General features: G+C 34.2%; 1 protein-coding gene across 4 annotated transcripts in view; it reads left to right on the plus strand.

Moving 5' to 3' along the window:
* The window catches only part of LOC125679241 (uncharacterized), a 26,424-nt gene extending 6,032 nt beyond the window's left edge, over positions 1–20,392 (plus strand). Inside the window, exons 3-8 of one of the 4 annotated variants that reach the window (XM_048918289.2) lie at positions 3,828–3,953; positions 6,306–6,382; positions 13,028–13,068; positions 16,401–16,572; positions 17,466–17,554; positions 19,385–20,392. In XM_048918289.2, coding sequence (XP_048774246.1) covers positions 3,918–3,953; positions 6,306–6,382; positions 13,028–13,068; positions 16,401–16,572; positions 17,466–17,554; positions 19,385–19,509 — 540 coding nt within the window. In that variant the 5' untranslated portion in view covers positions 3,828–3,917 and the 3' untranslated portion in view covers positions 19,510–20,392. Of the gene's footprint in view, positions 1–7; positions 3,954–6,305; positions 6,383–13,027; positions 13,069–13,109; positions 16,084–16,400; positions 16,573–17,465; positions 17,555–19,384 lie in introns of those variants that run through there. The other 3 variants (XM_056154687.1, XM_056154688.1, XM_048918291.2) reach the window with 3 other exon arrangements.
* Positions 20,393–21,473: the final 1,081 nt, after the last annotated feature.

Consider the following 21,473-nt stretch of genomic DNA (forward strand, 5'->3'; position numbering starts at 1 on the left):
AATCTAATTCACAAAACACACACACGAGAGAGAGAGAGAGAGAGAGAGAGAAGAGAGAAGAGAGAGAGAGAGAGAGAGAGAGAGAGAGAGAGCGAGCGAGAGCGATTGTATGCCAATCCGCTTGATACTTATATATCCAAATTGACATGGATATTTTAAATGCATATTGGCCTGCAATAGATATGTCCATAACTAATAATTAATGCAATTCCACTATAGGACATGGGTATGCATGTAGAAATTCATTATTACACATGTATATGGTACATACAGGAATACATAAATGGACAAATATCGGCCGCATAATTATTTTGTGGGGTAACTGGAGAGTCGCCCAGTGTGCCAGTTTAACTTGAGAATGTATGCTTCACCAGAGAAATGATATGGATGAAAAGTGGAGGATATGTACAACACTATTTTGAAATTGAAAACTTTCAAATTTACTTTATTTAGTTAAAAACTGCAGTTTTAGTATAATGCAGTCTGAATTTTTATACGCCTGCTAGACTCGAACACACGATCTACAGTTCAGCAGTCGACGTGCTAACCTTCTGAGCTACTCAGCTAGGCGATGATTTCTTAAATGAATAGACAAATATTGCTGATATTTATATTTTCATCCAAGTTTTAAAAGGAAGTCAGCCATTATGACGATGTTCAGTACTTCCTTAACTTGTAAGGGGCACACTGGGGGCCCGATTAAAACATTCAGTGTCCAGACCCGAACGGGCGCCAGCGTTCTAAGGAGGTAAGGAGACCCGCCCTTCTCACCCTGTCACCTGCAGAGCTACCTGGAAATTATCAAGCGGGGCATATACATAACCCAATAACATGTACCAGCCTGCAGCATCCCCTCACAAAAGTGAGGTGGATGTGGCCCCAACCGTTCCCGGTGGTGGCCCCACTATAGCAAATTAACTTGTTTTAACATGTTAAGACTTTAATAGCATCCACTCACTGAAGTGAGATGGATAAGGCCCCAACCGGCCCCGGTGGTGGCCCCATTATAGCAGATTAACTTTGTTTTAACTTGTTAAGACTTTAGTCCTGTAAACTGCCCTCTGCTTTAGAAACAGGTGGGGGAAGACACCCAGGTTTTGGAGCAGAAACAGTCATGACATATCCATTACCTACTCCCCAGTCCCCCTAAAACATGCGACATCTGGAATGACAATTCAGTGACAGTCCATCTGGTCCAGGCTTTCATCATTTACTGCATTTAGGGAATCGTTAGGATATCATTAGCTGTTTGCAAACCTGTAGAAGAAGAAACCCCCCCCCCCCCCCCAAAAAAAAAAAACCCCAGACACTGAGAAAAAATACATGTAAAATATCATTATATGGGATGGTAGGGTGGGTGGGTGTTTGCTTGCTTGGGTTGAATCTGCCTAATGGTTGGGGTCTTTCCCGGGGAGTACTAACTGTGACGTAGATGACGTAGGATGCAGGTTAAATCCCGTAGACCTGATGTACGGGGTGTCTAAAAAATAATATGGACTATTTGATATTAAATCAAATAATTCCGATTAATTACTGAATCCACCTTGATAGTTAAATATCCAAATTGACATCGATATTTAAAATGCATATTGGCCTGTAGCCTGTAATAGGTACTTCCATGACTAATGCAATTCCACTATAGGACATGGGTATGCATTTAGAAATTCATTATTACACATGTATATGGTACATACAGGAATACATAAATGGACAAATATCGGCCGCATGATGCTTTTTGTATGGTAACTGGGGAGTCGGTCAGTGTGCCAGTTTAAATGAGTTACCAGAATAAGGACAAGTGTACTTGACAATCATGGGCCTAGGAAACAAACCTGATCGTAGAGTCGCATAGGAATTACAGTAATAAGACACGCCGAGAAAATGGCATAAGAACTGCTACAATACATGAACTAGTTAATAGAACTGGAAGGTGGATAAAAACACCTTGACTGAAAAAAATCAAAAGTCGCTTAAAATGTTGCACGTCTCATGTTAATTTCCCTAAAGGTGTTGCATGAAAGATAGAAAAAAATAAGTTATTCAAATTTATGATAAAACCAATTGGAACGTATGTCTTGATTCAATAAAATTTTGAAAATAAGTTTAAAAGACGTGTATTGACAAGATTAGCCAAAATATTTCGAGTTTAAATCAAGTAATAAGCGATTTATATGATTTTCTAGCGTTAAAATGGAGGGGTATCCCCGAATTTCACTGCCTCTGTGAAACAAAATCAGATTCTCTTTCACTAATAATTATTTATCATTTACATATGGTATAACCGATTATTACCCAAATTACAAAGATTTTGTAGTGTGAATCAACCCTGAATAATGTAGCTTGCAGACCGTTGGTTGCTTTCATCTCGTGTCATGAGCCCCCGCATATACTGATAATAAATAATCCTCACTGATAGAGAATCTGATTGGTCGAGAAGGTCGCGTGACCGTCGTGTTCCCAGCTACGCGTACTATTAGGATACTAGGACGTACTATTTGTTGAGATTCATTGATGACATTAAGATGAAGTGAATAAACAGTCGAGATTATCTAGACAACTTTACCTTGTTTAGTAACTAGTTTTACCGTTCCTTGAAATTCACAGCGGAAAGTGACGTCATTTCTATCAAGGGGGCGGGGGGCGGAAGGAGATATTGACTTCTTAAAAAACCAACCCACATAAAACTCCCCAAAAATAAAAAAAAGGGAAACCCTAAAAACCTATTTCACCAAAACTTTAGTATCCTAAGTGGAGTTGGGTGTTGGGTTGGAATAGAAGACAACACAACTTCGATATCTAAAATCATTAGGGGGAGGGAAGCGTTTATCATCCATTACATAGGTTCATCAATATATCAGTTCAATCTTACATTCTTACTTAATACTACTACAAGTATGGGATCCAGTCCGCGACAGACCTAAGTCGTTAAAACAGGTAGTGACAGTTCCATCGCCAAACGCTCGACATCAGGTGTGAATGTCACGGGTCCTCAAAGATGACCTTAAAAACGGATGTCCCGTGTCGCAGTAAGTGTGGCATGATAAAGAATTCTCACTGCTCAAAGGCCGTGAGCGCCGAGCAAAGGCCTTTCACCGGTCTTGGTGACGTCTCCACATGAGTGAAAATTTTTCGAGAGAGACGTTAAGCAAGATACAATCAATCAGTCTTTTAGCATTGCATGTAAAAATAACGGAAAAGGAAGGTTGTTGAAAAAGTGGGGAAGCCCCCTGCCCCCTCATTCAAAGTGCCTGTACCACATTCACTATTAGCAATGGTGAAATTAAATTCAGCCTCCTCATAAAACCCTGGCCTCTCATCTGTATCTCATGCAATCCAGCTGCCACCCACCTCATACTAGTACATTCAAAAAACACTAGCCGCATGATTTAATAGCATCTGTTCTTCTTCCACAAGACTTTATTAACAGAGCAAACTATAGAAGAAACAAAAAGTTGTGAATGTATGGACTGAAGTTAATCCGCCGAGATGTCATGAGTAAGATGAATGACTTCGCCAGAATGAACGTTAACGTTGGCTAAACCTAACCCGGACATGACACTTGCATTTCTCCTGATGAGGAATATTTTTACTTTGATACGTGTAATTTCAACATTAGGCAATTTGAAGTTAACCTTTTTAATGTCATTTTTACCAGCACAGCTGCAAATTTATTTATTCTTTTAAAAGTTTGAAGCCAAGGCTCTTAGTATTTTATACCATATTATCTAACTAACCGACATTTGTCTTTCTGGACTATTCTGGTTTCTTTTAGTTTGACATGTTTTATTGGCGTTTATGCATTGAATATCTTAAATACTATTATGCAGGTACACAATGCTGAAAAGAGTGGAATCTTGGTTTAAACGTTCTACAACCATAAATCGATGTTGACATGTCTGATGTCAAATAGATAAACAATGCACACATTACACGTGGAAATTGATCAGGAAAACGTGAGTTGATTAACAGAGAGAACTATGGAGGACAGATGCGATCATACGATTTAGAATTACACAAATTCACTTATATAAGTAGAGTCTACAGTTGATTGATTGATTTTATATTGTTTAACGTCCCTATCTAGAATTTTTCACTCATATGGAGACGTCACCATTGCCGGTGAAGGGCTGCAAAATTTAGGCCTATGCTCGGCGCTTACGGCCTTTGAGCAGGGCGGGATCTTTATCATGCCACACCTGCTGTAACACGGGGCCTCGGTTTTTGGGGTCTCATCCGAAGGACCGCCCCATTTAGTCACTTCTTATGACAATCAAGGGGTACTGAAGGCCTATTGTAACACGGATCCCCACGGGATTATTGACCCTAAATATTACAACTTCACAAATCAAGGGTTATTGATTCGTTACTCACTAACCCTTGACATCAGTCACCATTCAAAATGTGGGCTCAAGATGGAACATATGATTGGTTTACAGCATGTAGTGTGGAGCCAATCAGACAACGGCCTTTATAATCGGTCGAAAATGAAACTAAACACGCATTTCGCGGTATCGGCAACATGTTATAGAATTTGTGACTGTCGATTGATTTTCGGAAGTTTATTTTTTTAAAGAAACAATTAAACAAAGATCTAGAATACGAGCAGCATGAAAACGATATATTGCCCAAGTATGTTTGTCTATTATGTTTCAACAAATTTAACAAGTTATCTAAATTTGAAATTAAGTGAGGAAAATGTGAATTATCAATTACGTTACATATAAAATCAACATGCAATGTTCATGATGTTGAGAAAAGTACCCCACGAAGACTACGATTTCTGTTTTTGCTCTTACCAAACTTGCATCTTAAGGTAACTCCATACTCGCAGTTTTATCTGATAAAAGTATAAAGAGTGTATCTATTTCCATTTATTAGAGTTAAAACTAATAAATTATCCAAAAATAATAATAATAATAATTATAGGTCATCACACTTTTTAAGATGCGAGACATACCTAAACAAAATCAAATATCACCATCAGAAAATTGCAATTTTCCTTAAATAGCGTGGTCAAACTTTCATAAAAATTGGTTATGACGATATAATAGCATTCATAACAATTTCAAAACTGTTCCTTCATAAAAATATACAAGATATCTGTAAAAATAAATAAATAAAGGAAATCTATCGATTAACAGATTTTATAAATATATCAATAAAAGCAGAGTTATTGCCTTGGATTCAATATTTTGAAACATATCATAGATTTTTCATCTGTAACTTAAGACTTTTGAAATAGTTTATTTTTAACAAGATTTTTTACAATAACTATCTGGATAGACTCCAATAAAATTTATGTTCCTATCATGCATAAATCTACATAAATCATTGATTTTGCAAAATCTGATGACATCATAGAGTTACTTTAAACAAGTAATCTCATTGGATGATTTAATTTTAGCATATTGCGTCATCCTCTGTCCCAAACCCATGTTTTGAATGGTGACTGTTGTCAAGGGTTAGTGCGAGGTATCGAATCAATAACCCTTGACTTGTGAAGATGTAAATATTACAGATATAGAAAGTTTTCTCATTTATTTGCAGCTCTAAATTTTATAAACAGTGTTCTTTATTTTAAAGGAAACACAATAAATATTTTTCAAGTTCATTTTTTTTTTTCGAAGGTACCACATATCTGACCCTTAGACGAATTACTTAAATAACTTTTCCATTTCTGCATAAACTGATCTTTTAGACGTGGTTCGATAGTACATTTTAAACATTTTGATGTATATAAAGGCCTACTTTTCTCCATATTACATTTACATATGTATAACAACATTGATCAAGAATATTCTTAATATATGAAAGCCAAGGATTTCTTTAATTTTATAACAATTTTGCTCGTAAAAATATCTTTATAAGTTGCAAACGAATAGTTTTCCTCGATAGATATCATTTTCGAAAACACCGTGACCAATAAAAGAAAACAACTGACTGTATCTCCATATTCCATGATGAAGTACCACTTTTCAGATTAAAAATACATTTCAAAAATTTTAAGTGAATAAGTACAATAATATCAAGATTTTCAAAAAAACAAACAAAAAAACAAAACAACCCCCAAACCAAACCACAAAAAAAAAAAAACAAAAAAAAAAAAAACCCCAAACAACAACAACAATCCCCCCAAAAAACAACACAAAAAACCAACCTTATCTCGCAATTATATGGATATGAATTAAGTATAGGTGCAACAAAATTCTATAAGAAATGAAGCCGACATTCTATCGGCAAATTAGATTATCAAATTGTTAGTTTTTTCTTATTAATACATACATGTACATGGGTGTTTTTTTTAGGCCGTTCACGGAAATGTTTTTGGTTTGTTTGGTTTTGCTCTACAAAATGATTCCAGTCAGGGGAATATTATGCCGAGGTAATTAAATTCTTTTTTACAATTTCAATAACTTGATTATCGAAGTAAAACATTTTGGAGATGTACCCTTTGAGAAAATTGCAATTTTAATTTTATTTACATTGACATTCAGTTTTTGTTGTATGTATTTGGAATGGACTCATTAAGAGCATATTGCAAACATTCTGCCCACTCTGAAAAATACTGTCATCAGTATAAAATGAATAAGCAGTTTTAGAGATTGTAAGACCATGGACATTGTTGATAGCGAACAACTCTTCTAAATCATTTATGTAGAATGAAAACAATTTTGGTAACTTTTCACCTTGACATACACTATTCATAGAATAAAAAAAAATAAATCTCAGATGAATAGACTAGAAATACTATTCAAAAATTGAACTCCACTATTTATGTTCTTTATAAATACAATACATTTGCCAATAATACAATTTTGAAATAATTTAAAATTTGTACCTAAGCCTTATTCTCCACATAATGTCAAAGGCCTGCTTAAACCCAATGAAAACATAAAAAAAATCTTTTTGATAAGCAGTACTTATATAATTAACCCTGTCTGACTTTAACTTATAAGGTTCAAATTCTCTACACACAATTCAAAACGTATGGGCATGAAATGTTTACCAAGACAACTAAGCAATGTCGTAGGATGGTGGTTTTCTGGTTTTGTTGTAATAATGGGTATCTACCATTCATCTGGTAGGATTCCACTGTCAAAGCTCAAATCAAAGAATTTTACATATACTGACAAAAAATATAAACACAGTGGAAGATATGTTCACTTAACACTTGATTTTAAGCTGCAGTCTTGTTATTCTTCGATCTTTGCTATATCCTCATCACTAATTTTAACATTTTATCGCTTATCACAAATATGACTGTCAAAGGAAACGCTCGAGACATCAACACTGCCCATGTCATTACTTTTAAACGCCTATAAAAAAAAGGGGGGGGACTGATTCAACAGGAAAAGTCGGGCTTGTACAATAATATATGATTACACTTTCATACCTTGTGCAATCAGATACTCTTATAGAAATATAAGTTTCAATTTTTTTTATTCCAATATGTATTTTTGAACATATTTAAATATTTGGCATTGTCGTTGAAGCTAAGAATCTCATCACCATTTCGACACAACATCAATGATATAGTAACTCGCAGTTGCATAACATTGAAAGACTCTAACAGAGTAATTGTTTGGTCTGGAAATAAACACATTAAAAGAGAAATCAAAAACAGTTTCAGTCTGACGATGACCATGAGTAGCATTATCTCGTAGAAATGTAATTCAAAATCTAAAGATATTTTCTTAGAGTTTACCATGGTTAAAGAGCTTATTTGGTTGTTTGTAGTCCATGTGTATGCAATCTAATTAAAATTAATATCGCCTGCATATGGTGTTTATATCTCTCAACTGATTCGATACGCAAGAGCTTGTTCTGCGTATGGTCAGTTTTTAAATCGAGGCAAGCTACTGACAAACAAGTTGATGATACAGGGGTTTCAACAGTCTCGATTGAAGTCAGCATTTTGCAAATTCTATGGTCATTATAACGATCTAGCTCATCAATACAACCTATCAGTGGGCGTTTCATACCGATTGTTAGGCCGTTCTTGGCACACTGATTTTGACTACGGATATCTCCGTTTACCTGATCAGGATGTGGGGCTCACGGCGGGTGTGACCGGTCGACAGGGGATGCTTACTCCTCCTAGACACCTGATACCACCTCTGGTGTGTCCAGGGGTCCGTGTTTGCCCAACTGTCTATTTTGTATCGCTTATAGGAGTTATGAGATTGATCACTGTTCGTTATATTCACCTTTCATCCTAAGATACGATCACAATCGCTACAATACTTCTTACGCAGAGTATACGGCGCGGATCTAAGAATTCTGATTTTAATTAGATTGATGTGCATATTTTCAATAGCAGTTGTAAATGATGTAAGAGTAGGAAGGTTTCTAATATGAATGTGATCGTTCTCTGATTGACTTAAGTCAGATCTTCTGTCTGTATTTCCATATTCAAGAACAGGACGAATAAGACAAATTTAACAGAAATTCCAGGATGAGAAGATATTTCAGGATACGATAAAGGTTTAATCTACTAGATGCCTTTTCATGCACATCAAATAGGATGAGAAATGTGTTTTCTTAAGATACATAAATGGCTTGTTTATTGGAGTTGAAATCCACAATCTATTTCATTAGGCATTGTTTTATTTTCTCACGTTAATGAATTAGCTGTAATTATTATGTTATCATTAAGATGTGCCATCAGCAAAGCGTTTTGCATTATATTAAATAATTAGATATATCATTTTTATATAGTAAGAACAAGAATGTGTCTAAACAGACCCTGAGGGACTCCAGAGTTTCAGTTTTAAACACAATTGATATACAAGCCAATGGAAGGAATGAAAATGAATTACTGTACTTACATGTATACTGGTTTCCAAAACTACAGAAAACCCTTAGCGATATTTTGCAGTATCCAGTAAATGTTCTATAAAGCCCATATCTTTTGTCTTTACGAAATTATTAACTACTGTGAATGAGAAACTTCAGACGTATTGTGCCACAACATATGCAAGAAGTTGTGTAAATCAAATGTGGGTTCTGAAAAATTCCAAAGATCCTTTAGTAAGTTTGAAATCACAAAACTTTTCTTAAATAAACAACATCAAAACGTGTGACTTTCCAACACTTCACACGAATATTTCTCACAATAAATTGAATATTAGGTTTTGAGATCACAGACAGCTATTCCTTAAGTAAAAATGAAACAGAAATATTCCTATCATTTGCTCAGTTAAAAAATTACTTTGTTAAACACCACTCTGATTCTACAAACAAATACGCTGAAATTGATATTAGTAATATGCTGAAGTTCTTTATTGACGCATTTTGTACATAGTCTTTGGTTACCAAGTCTTCCATGGGCATAAATAGTGCTCCACACAACTCGATATCTAAATATGTCGACCACGTTGTATCTAATAACGACACTTATTTTCATTGATAGTTTGATTTGATATATCCAAGTGAACTCGAAATAAAAGAGATCACAGTCTTTTTTAACTACATATGTACTTGATATTTGGATAACTTATTGAACATCGATGTCAACGGCAAAACAACAACACAACCTTATGACAAACGAGAATAGTTCAGCTTCTCCATCGTAAACTTCCCATATTTGTTTGCCACTTTCCATTATCACCAACATTTTGTATGTATCACAACTGATTCTATTCGCGAGAGCATGTTCTGCTTATGATTAAGTTTTAAATCAAAGCAGGTTACTGACAAACAAGTTTATGTCATAGGGGTTTCAACAGTCTCGTTTAAAGTCAGCATTTTGCAATTTCTTTGGTCGTTATAATGATCTAGTTGGCCATTACAATTTATCATTGAGTCAAATGCTATCCGACTGTTTCATACAGATTGTTAGGCCGTTCTTGGCACACTGATTTTGACTACGGATTACCCCGTTTACCTGATGAAGATATCACGGTGGGTGTGACCGGTCGACAGGGGATGCTTACTCATCCTAGGTACCAGATCCCACCTCTGGTATATTCAGGGATCCGTGTTTGTCCAACTCTATATTCTGTATTCCTTATAGGTGATATATATATATATATATATATATATATATATATATATAAAAGCTCGAAAACCCAACAACATACTATTTTCTTAAAGTGTCGGATCTGACAAGATACAAGGCCAGTAAAGAAATTTATAAAAGCACTGAAAAGGCCATGACACTGTTGGTTATTTAAAACTCAAATTTTCGACGCAACCGGCGTCTTTATCAAGAGACATATATTACATAAACAAATAACGTGGTGTGTGTTATTTGTTTATGTAATATATGTCTTTTTCTTTTTCAGTGTTTATATATATATATATATATATATATATATATAGAATTGTCGTTGGTAATTTTCAGTGCTTTTTATATCCTTTTTATATGACCTCGTATCTACTATTAGATCTATTAGATATGGGTGTTGAGTGTTATATATATATTAGGGATGTCAACAAATATTCGTCTTCTCGAATATTCTTCGATACCATCAACGTTCGACTATCTTTTTTATTCAAATAGTCAGTAAAAAAAAAATGCACATTGCCTATTTGAATACATGTGTTCCAATAGGTGAGGGTATTTGAAACGCCATAATTTTGCATATAATCTGAAATAATAGAAGTTCATGCATGTTGTCTTAATTAATTGCCATCATGGATGTTTAGATGGGGTTTACCTAACGAGAATTGACGCCTAGAGACTTCTGCTCAGGTCGTTATATACACCCAAGGTGTTTATCATACATGTTTATCCATACAACACCTGTACATAACAAATCTATTTCATTTTAAAAAACATTTATAACGTTAAATCTAGATTGAATATACCTTGAATTATGCGTATCTGATTGTTGATAAAGGTAATTGAATATGAGTAAGTTATACTGAATTATATAATTATCTATATACATTGATAATTTGTACAAAACAACATCACCGTAAACAGTTCGAATAATCGAATATTCTTCGAATAACAGACTAAAGCTATCAAATGATAGACTAAGAAATTTACTCATTTTGATATCCCTAATATATATATATATATATATATATATATATATATATATATATATCCAAATTGGTTTTTTTTTTTTTTTTTTTTTTTTAAATCATAGTGTCCGGTATAAGATATGAAAAGAAATAGAATAAACGGTACTTGTGCACTTGCGTTAAAATTTTAACCTTGTGTACTGTTTATTCTATTTCTTTTAATATATATATATATATATATATATATATATATATATATATATATGGAGAAACTGAAGGCATTCTGTTTGTCATAAAGTTTCTTCAGTTTTGAATTCCAAGGCTTCATGTTTTTATATTGTTTATATGATTTATGTTTGGTCTACTCTCGGTTTTATATTGTTTATATGTTTATCGATCACTGCACGGTATCTTCACTTTTTCATTACACCTATCTACAAAAACAAAAGGACAAGACGTCAGCAACTAAAGGACAACATCAGTCACCTTGGCTGTTTGTGAATTACTGGGAAAATGATATATAAGCATCTTTACAACAATGTCTTGGCAATGTTCATAGCTTAGCATTTTTACTCACACGACTAGTAAGCATCAAAGTCACTGGACCTGTACCAGATTTGTCTATCCTTCTGGTGACTCACGATAAAATCAATGTAATGTATTACTTTAAAACTTTTACTATTAAAAGATGATATTAGAATGTAAGTTTTTATAATTGAGTTTGATTTATTCGGAATACTAAGAAATATTAGTGATAAAGCAGAGTCACCATCTTCAGTTGCTTTCCCTAAATTTTCTACAATATCAATAACAGCAGATTCTTCATCTAATCATCACCATGAACAAGGTGGGTATAATGGGATATAAACATTCTAACTCATTCATGAAATGGAAGTAATTTCTATTTATCCAAATTTTACCTTTCTAACCTGGTTTAATATGAGTGAAGGTATTTGTTTCAAAAATCAAACACACTGTTTTACCAGAACAACCGACAGACTCCGATTTCAATTTAACGATCCTTCTGATTATTTGTTGACCTCCGGTTGATGGACACGCATTAAGGTCGAATGCGGTGCCTTTGACAAAACATTGTCTACAAACATCAGTCTGAATTCCAAACAAGTGACTCAACAACAAACCAGCTTATTGAAATATACAATACCATTATTTCAAGTTAAGAAAAAAGTAAAGATTTAACTATCATGTAAGCCTATCTTTGTTTTTTATATATCTAAGCCCAAGAGAGAATCTGGTACACAAGTATTCTATAAGCCTAGACACCATGTTTTATCTGAAAAACTTGGTAGTTGGGTTAAAATTGCTCTAACAGATAAAAAAAAATATTGCCTTAGATGGATTTACTTCTTATACATGAACAAATGAAAATAAAGAACAGTATTCAATTTCATAATTCCTATAAAAAATACAAAACTAAGAGTAGGACAAACACCGACCCCTGGACAGACCAGAGGTGGGATCAAGTGCTTATCAGAATAAGCATCTCCTGTTGATCGGAATTACCCGCCGTGAACCCTTTATCTCGATCACCTAAACGGAGTAATCCGTGGTCAAAAGTAGTATGTAAAGAATGGTTGAACAGCTGGTATGAAACACATCAGACAATATTGGACCTAATGACAGGTTGCATTTGTAAATCAGATCTTTCTAACAACCACAGAATTTGCAAAATGCTATCTTCAATCAAGCCTGTTGAAATTCTGTAACATCAACTTATTTGGCAGTTGCTTGCCTCGATTTAAAAACTTATCATACACAGAACAAGCTCTTGCTTATCGAATTAGTCGAGATACATAAACACCATATGTAAGTGATAATGGAATATTGCTACATAGATATGGAAAGTTGACGATGGAGAAGCTGAAATCATCCCGGTTGTCATGAAGTTGAGTTGTTAGTTTGCCGTATTTACGATTTCCGTGTGGACTGAGCTGTCTTCCAGAATTTTGGGAATTTGCCAAGAGACAATGATAAATGAAATAATTTTGTAAGAAGTTTGAGAATAGACGAGACAATGTTTTTATTATTCTAGGTGGTATACTATCAGAACCTGGCGGTTGGTTTATATTCAAGGTTAGTAGTTGATCAAGTACTTCTTGTTCAGACACGATAACGTTATCCAGATGATGATGTATTTAAGAGGCCCTGGACCATGACATGGTTCTTCAAGTTCTTGGTGTACGGTGGAGACATTGGCAAAGAATAAATTAAATGCATTTAACATTTCAATAGGATGAAATAATGTTTTACCTGATGATTTAATAGGCGAAATCGGCTTGTAATTGTTATTCAGATTTGAAAGATTTAATCCATTCTCCATCATTTTGTTTTGGTAAATGTTCTGAAAGTTTTTTTTATTGTAATTTTTTTCGTCTTATTTAGTCAATGGCTTTATTCCTTAAAATTCACTATCTTCCCCCATTTGATTTTTTTTTTTGCTCGGATTGTTTTATGATGAATCTTGATGAATTCATTTCCTTTGTCAATTCTTAAATAGCATTGGTCATGAAAACATTGTCTCTAGGTCAAATAGTGATACATTTTGTAGGCATATGGAGGTTAATGCATGTACATGTGTACTTGTAATATGTAGAAATTTAGATTATACATCTTCAATATCAGCATATGATTGTTCTGGTCTCAATATATGTGTGAAAGATCTCCTTGTATCTCTGTGTACATGTAGTTGTAACTGAAAACCAGTCAGGTAATTCACCTGTTGAAATTGCCCATTATACATATCTATTTACAATCCGTTGATACAGTAATTACTTCATTCTTCATGTCTAAAACAGTCTGGAGATGTATATTTACTACCGTCTTGTGGGTAAGTAAACAATCCCACATACTGCACTTTCGTTTGAATTAAAAATGCGTTTTCCCTCTCCGTTTGATTGATTGAATATTGTTTAACGTCCCTCCTGAGAATATTTCACTCATATGGAGACAACACCACTGCCGGAGAAAGGCTGCAAAATTTAGGCCTATGCTCGGTGCTTATGGCCATTAAGCAGGGAGGGATCTTTATCGTGCCACACCTTCTGTGACACGGGTCCTCGGTTTTGCGGTCTCATCCGAAGGACCTCCCCATTTAGTCGCCTCTTGCGACACGCAAGGGGTACTGAGGACCTATTCTAACCCGGATCCCCACGGGATTGATTACCGTTTTAAAGGCTGTTAATGCATTACGAGTGATTATAGATAGATGGATTGAATATGGTTTAATGTCCATCTTGAGAATATTTCAATCACAAGACGTCACCACCGCCGGCTGCAAAATTTAGCCTTTGCTTGGCGCTTATGGCCTTGGAGCAGGTAGGGGTCTTCATCATCCCACGCCTAATGGGACACAGGGACTCGGTGTTTGCGGTCTCATGCGAAGGACTGCTCCATTTAGTCGTCTCTTCCGACAAGCAAGAGGTACTTACATGTAGAACCTAATCTAACAAATCCCCCAGAGCATTCCACTACAAGGATTGTAGACCTGTTCCCTCACAATATTTTTATACATTAATCTTCAAAATAAATTGTTTTGAATTTTACTATCGCAAGTTTTCAAAATTATGCTGAGTACAAAGTCGTAAATGTAATTAATGTATACATGGTTTTTGCCTTGAAAAGCATTCCAATTTCAGCTGCAGAGAATCGTTAATGTTGTTGTATTTCACGCATTGTTTGTTCGTCATTAAGATGTTCATATATCTTTTATGGAAATTAATCTGATTTTAGTAAATTACAACAATTAGAAGGGAAACAGAAACTGTTTATCTTTGTCTTAAAGAAATATAAAGTGATAAAATGCGTCCTCTTCTGAAAATAGGTCAGTATTTGAAAAGCTAAATTAATCTTAAATTACACATTCATACGTCATTCCTTGACCTGTGACCTCACATCGCCATGCTTGTCATGTTGGATTTAATGTGACAACATGTATATGTGCAAACTAGCACTTAATCTGATATGGATCTGAGTTGAACTCTTGAGGATACGTAGGTTTGAAATGATAACAAGCTGTGCATATGGAAATCTGAAAAATACATTCATTTTTTATTCTGTTTACTCCGTAATTACAATGGTATTACGGTTTGTGGTTTTACAATGCTCTTTAACACCTTCTGGTTTTTGCCACATACAAATTCTTTTATACATTAGTATGGATAGTCTAATAAATACTTAACACATAAAGAAGTTTTTTAATTGCATTTTGATGTTACGCTTTCAGACTATCAGATTTATAATTACTTGTAATAAATAAGAATATATACAGGATAAACATCTCTACAGCAAGATTTGAAGTTGCACGTAGAATAGATAGTAATTTCAAGCTCCGTAACTTTTTAAACTACTGCTAAATATGGAAATGCCTGGCTGGAAACATGCAAACTTTCTGACATCCAGTAGTGATATGGTAAAAACTGTCTACTAGTACATGCATCTAAGTTTACCGTTTGAAAAGTAACTGGGAGGTAGTAGCCAATTTTTCTCTGAAAAGTGGTCAGTTACATGTTCTAGAAGCCATGTTCGCTCTGTCAAGTAGCCAGTGATTAGCAGTTGTCTGTTCTGCGGTACATAAACATAGATGTACATTTACAACTTTGAACCGTTGATTGTCCAGTCTGGCCAAATATCAATGTTTCAATGATGTTTTTATACCCATGTCATTAGTTCCCCGGAACATCTGCCCGTCCACTCTTTCTTGATGACAGCTTGGAGTAAACGTTAACCAATTGAACTGATTAAAGGCATTTCATGGAGAGATTGGTATACGGCATATGACCGATAATTTGATATTTAGGAATATCATTATCCTTTGGGAAATTTTATGGTGTGTGATATTACCTAAATTATACACGACATGCCCACCCCTAGACACCAAAATAACTCTGCAATCATATAAATTTGATAAATATTGATTGCAACATCATGAAATTTATATAAATAGTTTTCTCTCTCTCTCTCCCTCTCTCTATATATACACATATGAACTTTTATCACGAGTGGAAATTGGTTTTGACCACAGTGACATTATAATGGTTTTCAAAATTATTGGAGGGGTATATATACTGTTATTTGTTTCCGCGGTTGAAGGTAAGACTATTTGTATTAATCTGGTACCTTAGTGGAGATGAAATAAAGAATTGAAATTGATCATTTAAATATTTATCAGTCTTTTTTTCAAATAGTCACTGCATTCCTTTGCAAAAATATTTTGTCTTTTTTGGAAAAATATCTGAAAACGATCAATTAACTTTTATCAAAACGGTTTACGTTTCTGGTCAAAATAAGAATAGTTACACATCATTATTACTATAGCTCAGCAACCTATGAAAGATGAAGATAACGAACAGTGATCAATCTCATAACTCTGTTCCTCATTTGGCAGTATATCAATTTCTTGTACGCAGGGACCTGCTCGTTCTCCTACAACTTAGAAGGCACCTGGACAATTGAGAAGGATGGACAGTTGGTGGGAATGATGGAATTTGACTATACGCACTTGAACGTAACGTTTATGGGTCAAGTCTATAACTACACCTGCCATCAATTTGACTATCAGCAGGAAAGATATCTTTTGAGGTAATAAAATTACATTTTTTTTTATTTGAATGATACATAGCTCATTACCTATTGACATTGAACAATACAAATGAATAACACACACACACACACACACACACATATATATATATATATATATATATATATATATATACATGTATATATATATATATATATATATATATATATATGTATATATATATATATACACGTTTGAATGAGCCAATATTCGCTCAGTTATTGATGTTAATCAAAACAAATATTTGTATGAGCTACTAATCATTTAGTTATCGATGTTGAAGCGGACAAAAAATGCTTCGTTGAAACAGTTGGTAAATTTGCATTGAACTTTCACCGCGATTTCTTCTGATGGGATAGAGCCCAGAGAGGTGATAATATAATTAAATGACATGTTCATTATTTACTTATTAATGAGGCTGTAAATTGTTAAATAAGGATGACCTTTCTAAATCATTCATATCGTGCTTCTCCTCAGTACATGTACTTAATAATGTGCATATATTTATATTCAAAAGAGTAAATGGTGATCCTAATTATACATACATACGTACATACATTGCTTACAATACTGAAATTACATATCTATTTAATTACATGTTGCTGCATTTGTAAGCGTCTAATTTATCAGGGCGAGTTGAAAGTTGATGATAAATTGAATCCATATGGATGTGTGTGTGAAAACAAAGACATTTCTCTACATTTACAAAAACTGAAATTTTAAATAATTCACCTACCTGTTTTTTCTGTTATTATCTGCTTTGCAGGCATTCAGTTATTCTCATGTGTTCATTTTCCCCGTTGAATACATATCAAATCTGGAGAAGAAATGAAATAAATTATTTTCAAACCTTCGCAATTCTTCTTTTTTCAACATTTCACATCTCTTGTAGCACTGCAGGTGGTACGGGAGTGATCTGCCTGATGTTTACCCCCTTCAATTCTGGCGACACCTCCTCCCTAATGATGATCCGGCTTCACAGTAAGAACGAACTTAATTTTATTTCAAAAGAAGTAACAGTTGAAGCAAGAAAACGTGATCTATCACCCAATGTTTTTTTTTAAATGTTGATATCTAAATACTGTGGGTGCATTTCATAAAATACATGGTCATGTTGGATGCATGCATAAATTCATGTATTTTGTTATGCATATAAAGTGGTCACTTTCATAAATCTGATAAAGATTTATAAATCCTATGAATAATAAATAATGGACACACCAGAGGTGGTATCACTTGCCTATTAGAGTATCCATCCCCTCTTGACCGGTCAAACCGGCTGTGAGACCCATCTAATGATCAAGTTAATGGATTAATTCGTAGTCAAAATAAATATGTTAAGAATGACCTAATAATTGATATGGAACACATCAGACAGCATTCAACAAAATGACAGGTTGTATTTGAAATTTAGATCATTATAACGTCCATAGAATTTGCGAAATGCTGATGTTAAAGGAAACCGTTGAAATCCCTGCAACATCAACTTATTTGTCGATAGCTTTTCTCGATATAAGAATTGATCATAAGCAGAACATTCTCTCGCGTATCTAATTAGTTGAAAGACATAAATACCATATGTAAGTAATAATTAAACATTCCTACATAAATAGGGAAGTTGTCAGTTACTCAAAGGTGCTTCTCATCGAGTCTCTCCATCATGAGCATGTGTTGATTCAAAATCGTGGTTGGCGACACTGTTGATGTTTAATAGAATATCAAAATATTCACATATCAATGACAAGAAAAATTCCTATTTCTAGGTATTTGTTTCTTGACGTGTTTCATGCCAATTGTTAATCCGTTCTTGGGACACTGATTTTGACTACGGATGACTCCGTTTACCTAATTAAGATATAAAACTCACGGAGGTTGTGACCGGTCGGAAGGAGATGTTTACTTCTCCTAGCCTCTAGTATATCCAGAGGTCCGTGTTTGTCCAAATCCTAATTTTGTACTCCTTATAGGAGTTATGAGATTGATCACTGTTCGTTATCTTCACATTATTATATGAGAAAATAAGACAACGTAAAATGTTCTGTGTTAGAATATATCTTATTTAAAAATCATTTTGTTTTCCATCATAGACAATTTACAGTAGTGTGAAATATAGTTTAATTCACTCCTGATATACATGTAAGAAAATAACAAACATATTGAAAAATTCCGGGCAGTAGGGGAAACTGTTTTATCTTTAAAAATAGTAAATTAGTTAATGAAAATATGAATATAACGAAAAGGGATCAATCTCATAACTCCCAAAAGAAATACGATAAACAGTGAAGTCAAAAATCATTTCATTCTGATTTATCTTGTAAAAAAAGTCATTGTATGAAATAAACTTTTCGGGGACGAAAATTATATCTCACTTTACTTTTAAAAATACAAATTTCATTGATAAACGATCTTATTGTAAACTTGAGCAATTAAAATCGCATTCATCCAAATTGGTACCGTATAAGTTTTACATTCAGTATTATTTCTTTAAAAATCATATTTTATGTTTGACACATCAATAATCGAAAAATGGTACACATTAATAATCGAATATTTGTTACATATTACAATGTAATAATCGAATATTTGTTAAACATTAATAATCGAATATTTGTTAAACACTACTAGAGTAATATATCTTTAAATAAAAGATTATTTTTGGAATCCATCGAAAGCCCCATTCTTGAAATCTACCAATTCGAATCAGACAATTATATAAATATTTAAAGTGTAGGAAAATTTCTAGAGAACAAGTGAATTTTCATCGATAAATGTTGTATCTAACTTTGAGCAATCCTGTTTTTTCTACAACAGTGACCCACATTTTCAACGACAATGCATTCTTTGCACCCCAGTATTCTGTTGGTCGTCTGTCGATGAATTCCATTTGTAGCAACTACGACGACGGGCAGGTGCTCATTATCAATTATGTATCATAAACGGACCACGGCATCAACAACAGTGTATATATTGGACAGTATATTTGATAATTTGATATCCGGACTTTATGAATATTTACTTGTTGACGAAAGCAGATATTTTGATTTTAAATTTCTAGAAAATATTGAACTGCTATATATAATATATATCTATGTATTTGATAATCTGAAATTGTAATGTTTTATTCATATGTACATTTCTAAATGCAGACAAAAGGAAGGCATTGTAAAACGTGTCTTATCTGAATGGTGAACAATCCGATAATTTGTGTAAGTCACATATATATTGGCCTTTTATACTTTAAGAATTTTTTGAATTTAATTATCTATAGAATACCGGATGTTGACTAGCTGTCCGCAAATATCAATGTTCCAATCTGCCACATGGTCATATTTACCATCACAAGTGCATAACATGTACTTGTGCAAATATAGGCGTGTTGCTTATGTTGAATGTTAAAGGTTTTCACTATTGATTTACAAAATCTTTATATACACATGCACTGTGTTTTGCAATGGGTGGATCGGAGCAGGAATAGTATTGTTTTCTGTGCGAGTAACACATGTATGTAATGCAATGGCAGATAGATGTTTTATTGTCATGACATCGGTAGGCGTGTAGAGAAAATGAGATATAATTTATTGCAGCCAGTTTCTAAACGATGAAACGGATGCAAACAGAAAATAATGAGAGGGGGAGGGAGGGAGAGGGAGAGAGAGTCTCTTATGCGAATTATCAAATAAATTATCCCTCATGACAGTAGACACTATTTACCTATATTACTGTAATATTGAATGATGATGGAGATATGTTGTTTTGTCCCTTTTGTCTTGTAATATCTTCTTTTGGCAACAGAAGTAATAAACAATGGTATATTTCGCTTTCATTATCTGAAACACTTGAATATTAAATATATTTCATGCGCTTTCACTGAAAACAAGCCGAGACCCCAATAACAGAGAGACCCCAGCATCTGCCCGATCTCTCGTTACGGTCAGGTGGATTCAACTTGAATTGTGGAGCGCTATAGGTAAGGCATAATTTTGTTTTGTTTATTAACTATTTAGTGAAAATAAACAAGCCGAAGTAGGAAGAAAATACGAATTTTCTTTCTTCAATACATATTATTGTTTCGAAAAGAAAACCTAGCAAGCCCTGAGTATGGTCTACCCCTCAGAATAGCGAGAATTCGAGTGAAAAACATTTAGATTTGAAATACATGTTCCTCAAACCTTGAGTTTCCACCAATTTTGAAGCATCTCTTTGTTTTTTGTTTGGTCGTACATGTGTGTATGTTATGTTACGTCCACTAGGATAATTTTTCACTCATATAGATACATTACCGGCTTTAGGTGAAGTGTCACACATTTTGACCGATGCTGCTTAGCTCTCAAGGTCATTATTTTTCATGTCAACGCCTTCTGAAAGACTCGTAACTTTCTCTTCTATTTTCAGGTGCTTAGGGAAGGAACAATCACTATTCTAAGACTAATCGCCTAGTTCGATCATCAACTATAGTAACTAGAGTTGAACCAAAGTACGATCGAACTCCCTTTGGTTGAAGCCGGAAGGGGTGTCACTGCGCATGTCTGGTCTACCACACAACAACCTATGATTACAGAATGGTTGAACTTCAGTTGTCAGACATGCGCACTGAAGGTCCGGAAGTAAGCTAGGCACGCATGACGAAGTTTCGAAAGGCAACTACTATGGTTAATGATCGAACTAGGTCAGTGTTAAACACGATGCCGAAGTCGAGAATCGAACGTGGGACCTCCTGGGTGCGAAACGAACACCATAAGATTTAAGCTACCGTGAATAGCAATGTATTTCCTGTAATATAACGTCAGACATGGAACATTTCTTCGTCTACTGTCATTTTCTGACCGAAAACGTTGTTCTAAGTGGGGTTTTTTAAATTTCAAAAACAGCGACTTCTAGAGAAGATGACATTTCTATTACT

Source organism: Ostrea edulis, chromosome 2 (genome assembly GCF_947568905.1).
Source record: "Ostrea edulis chromosome 2, xbOstEdul1.1, whole genome shotgun sequence".
In the NCBI taxonomy this organism is placed as follows: domain Eukaryota; kingdom Metazoa; phylum Mollusca; class Bivalvia; order Ostreida; family Ostreidae; genus Ostrea; species Ostrea edulis.